At 52.3% G+C, this 2423-nt stretch overlaps 1 protein-coding gene across 1 annotated transcript in view; it reads left to right on the top strand.

The window, feature by feature from the left end:
* The window catches only part of LOC109924077 (nuclear receptor corepressor 2-like), an 11022-nt gene extending 9360 nt beyond the window's left edge, over positions 1-1662 (top strand). Inside the window, exon 8 of the mRNA XM_048611410.1 lies at positions 1207-1662. Coding sequence (XP_048467367.1) covers positions 1207-1382 — 176 coding nt within the window. The 3' untranslated portion in view covers positions 1383-1662. The remainder of the gene's footprint in view (positions 1-1206) is intronic.
* Positions 1663-2423: the final 761 nt, after the last annotated feature.

The following is a 2423-nucleotide window of genomic DNA, read 5'->3' as shown; positions in this document are numbered from 1 at the left end:
CCCACTGACAGCCACAGTGACATCATTCACAGACCCCCATGACCCATCATCACTGTCACTGTCACCAAAAGAGAGTCTCTGAGCACACAGGGCATTGTATCTGACAACAATGAGCCTTTATGATGGACTGTGGGACCTCACAGGCCAGGCCAGTGTTTCTTGTCCCCACCCCTCAATCCTTAATTGCCCCCAAACGGAGCAGCTTGCTCGGCCATTTCAGAGGGGAATCACAAGCCAACCACATTGCTGTGTATCTGGAGTCACATATAGGCCAAACCGGGTGAGGATGGCAGTTTCCTTCCCTGAAGGGCATTAGTGAACCGGATGGGTTTTCCTGACAATTGGTGATAGTTCAGTTGTCACTGTGACAGATTTATGTTCCAGGTTTATTCATTAAAGTTAAATTGCAACAGTAGCTGGGGTGGATTTTGAAGTCACATCCCCAGAACATTCGTCTAAACCCAGAATGATTTATCCAGTGCTATCACCATAAAACTCCCTCACACCACCCACTCCAACCCCAACCCCACCCCCCACCCCCCAACCCCCTCCTCCACCGTCCCTGTGGGGGCACGTCAGTGTCTGGGGCTCCCACCTTCAGTACCATGGTCCTGTGGTTACAGTGCAGCATGAGGTCAGAGTGTGATGGTACACGGTACATTTGTTACTCATTCCATTTTCAAGTAGGCCCATTCTCACAGGATCTACTTCAGTTCTGTCACATCAGGGCTGTCAGGGGTTAGGAATGGATTCTCCTCCTGGATCAGAAAGTGGATCTCTAAACAAACCATAAACCACCTACTGACACACACTGACCAATCACACCAGGAGAATCATTGATCTAATTTTACACTGTCCCTGCAATACTGACGGAGCACTTTCAGAGGGTCAGCGCTGAGGGAGAGCCGCACTGTCGGAGGGTCAGTGCTGAGGGAGCGTCGCACCGTCGGAGGGTCAGTGCTGAGGGAGCGTCGCACTGTTGGAGGGTCAGTGCTGAGGGAGTGGGCACTGTCAGAGGGTCAGTGCTGAGGGAGCACCGCACTGTCGGAGGGTCAGTGCTGAGGGAGTGTCGCACTGTCAGAGTTAAGTATATGTTATGAAAGAAAGCGAGGTGGTGCTTGCCGGTGTATGGTGTGGTGTTTAATGAGTGGAGGATTTTTGTTTGCGATTGTCTTTGTGAGGTTCAGCTTTTCTCTCTGTTTGCAGGGTCCACTCCATTTCCGTACAATGCTGTGACAGCAAGACTCTCATCAGGAATTCTGTCACCATCACTGGCTCCCCCCTCGATGCCCATTCGGATGCCTGTGTGTGGCCAGCCAGAGCACTGGGAGAGGGAGCCCCTGCTCTCTGCTCAGTATGAAACCCTGTCTGACAGCGAGTGAACTTCAGAGACCAGGTTGCTGCATTACTGAGACTCATCCTGTACTCACCTCAAACAGACCCTCCCCCTCAATACTGACTGCATGGCACCACACACATTGGTCGCAATTTTAAGGCAATTTACTGTTGAACATCCCAGAAGGCACGACAAATACCCTTTCTCTAACTTCACCTTTTAACAAAGCAGTGGTTATTTTTTATTTTTTTTATTTTGTAATTTTAAATTGTCTTTTAACCTATCACTTTGTCTCTCTGATTTATTAAAAATGAATTTGGACAAGCCTCTGGTGATTTTGATGTTCCTCAGACTCCGTTCCTGTTTTGTGGGGATTCTGCCAAACCCAAAGCTCCAAGTGATGGTCAGTAAATCATTCTTCATCACAATTGCTGCAATTCACAGCTGCTTTTTACACCCAAAGACAGTTTCCCTGAAAAAAGTCAGAGTGGACAATCGGTGGATACTGAGAGGCAACCACATGGCACTGAGTAATGGTCACTCTGTCCTGGTGAGCGGTCACTCCGTCCCAGCAAGGGGTCACTCTGTCTCAGTGAGGGGTCACTCCATCCCGGCGAGGGGTCATTCTATCTTGGTGAGTGGTCACTCCGTCCCGGCAAGGGGTCACTGTCCTGGCGAGGGGTCACTCTGTCGTGGCGAGGGGTCACTCTGTCTTGGTGAGGGGTCACTCTGTCTCAGTGAGTGGTCACTCTGTCTCAGTGAGTGGTCACTCCGTCCTGGCGAGGTGTCACTCCGTCCCGGCGAGGTGTCACTCCGTCCCGGCGAGGGGTCACTCCGTCCCGGCGAGGGGTCACTCTGTCTCAGTAGCGGTCACTCCATCTCGGTGAGTGGTCACTCCGTCCTGAAGAGGGGTCACTCTGTCTCGGTGAGCGGTCACTCTGTCTCGGTGAGCGGTCCCTCCGTCGCGGTGAGCGGTCCCTCTGTCTCGGTGAGCGGTCACTCTGTCGCAGTGAGCGGTCACTCCGTCGCAGTGAGCGGTCACTCCGTCTCGGTGAGCGGTCCCTCTGTCGCAGTGAGCGGTCACTCT

This window comes from Rhincodon typus, chromosome 24 (assembly GCF_021869965.1).
Source record: "Rhincodon typus isolate 14 chromosome 24, sRhiTyp1.1, whole genome shotgun sequence".
Classification (NCBI taxonomy): Eukaryota; Metazoa; Chordata; class Chondrichthyes; order Orectolobiformes; family Rhincodontidae; genus Rhincodon; species Rhincodon typus.
This window is presented reverse-complemented; position numbering and strand designations above follow the sequence as displayed.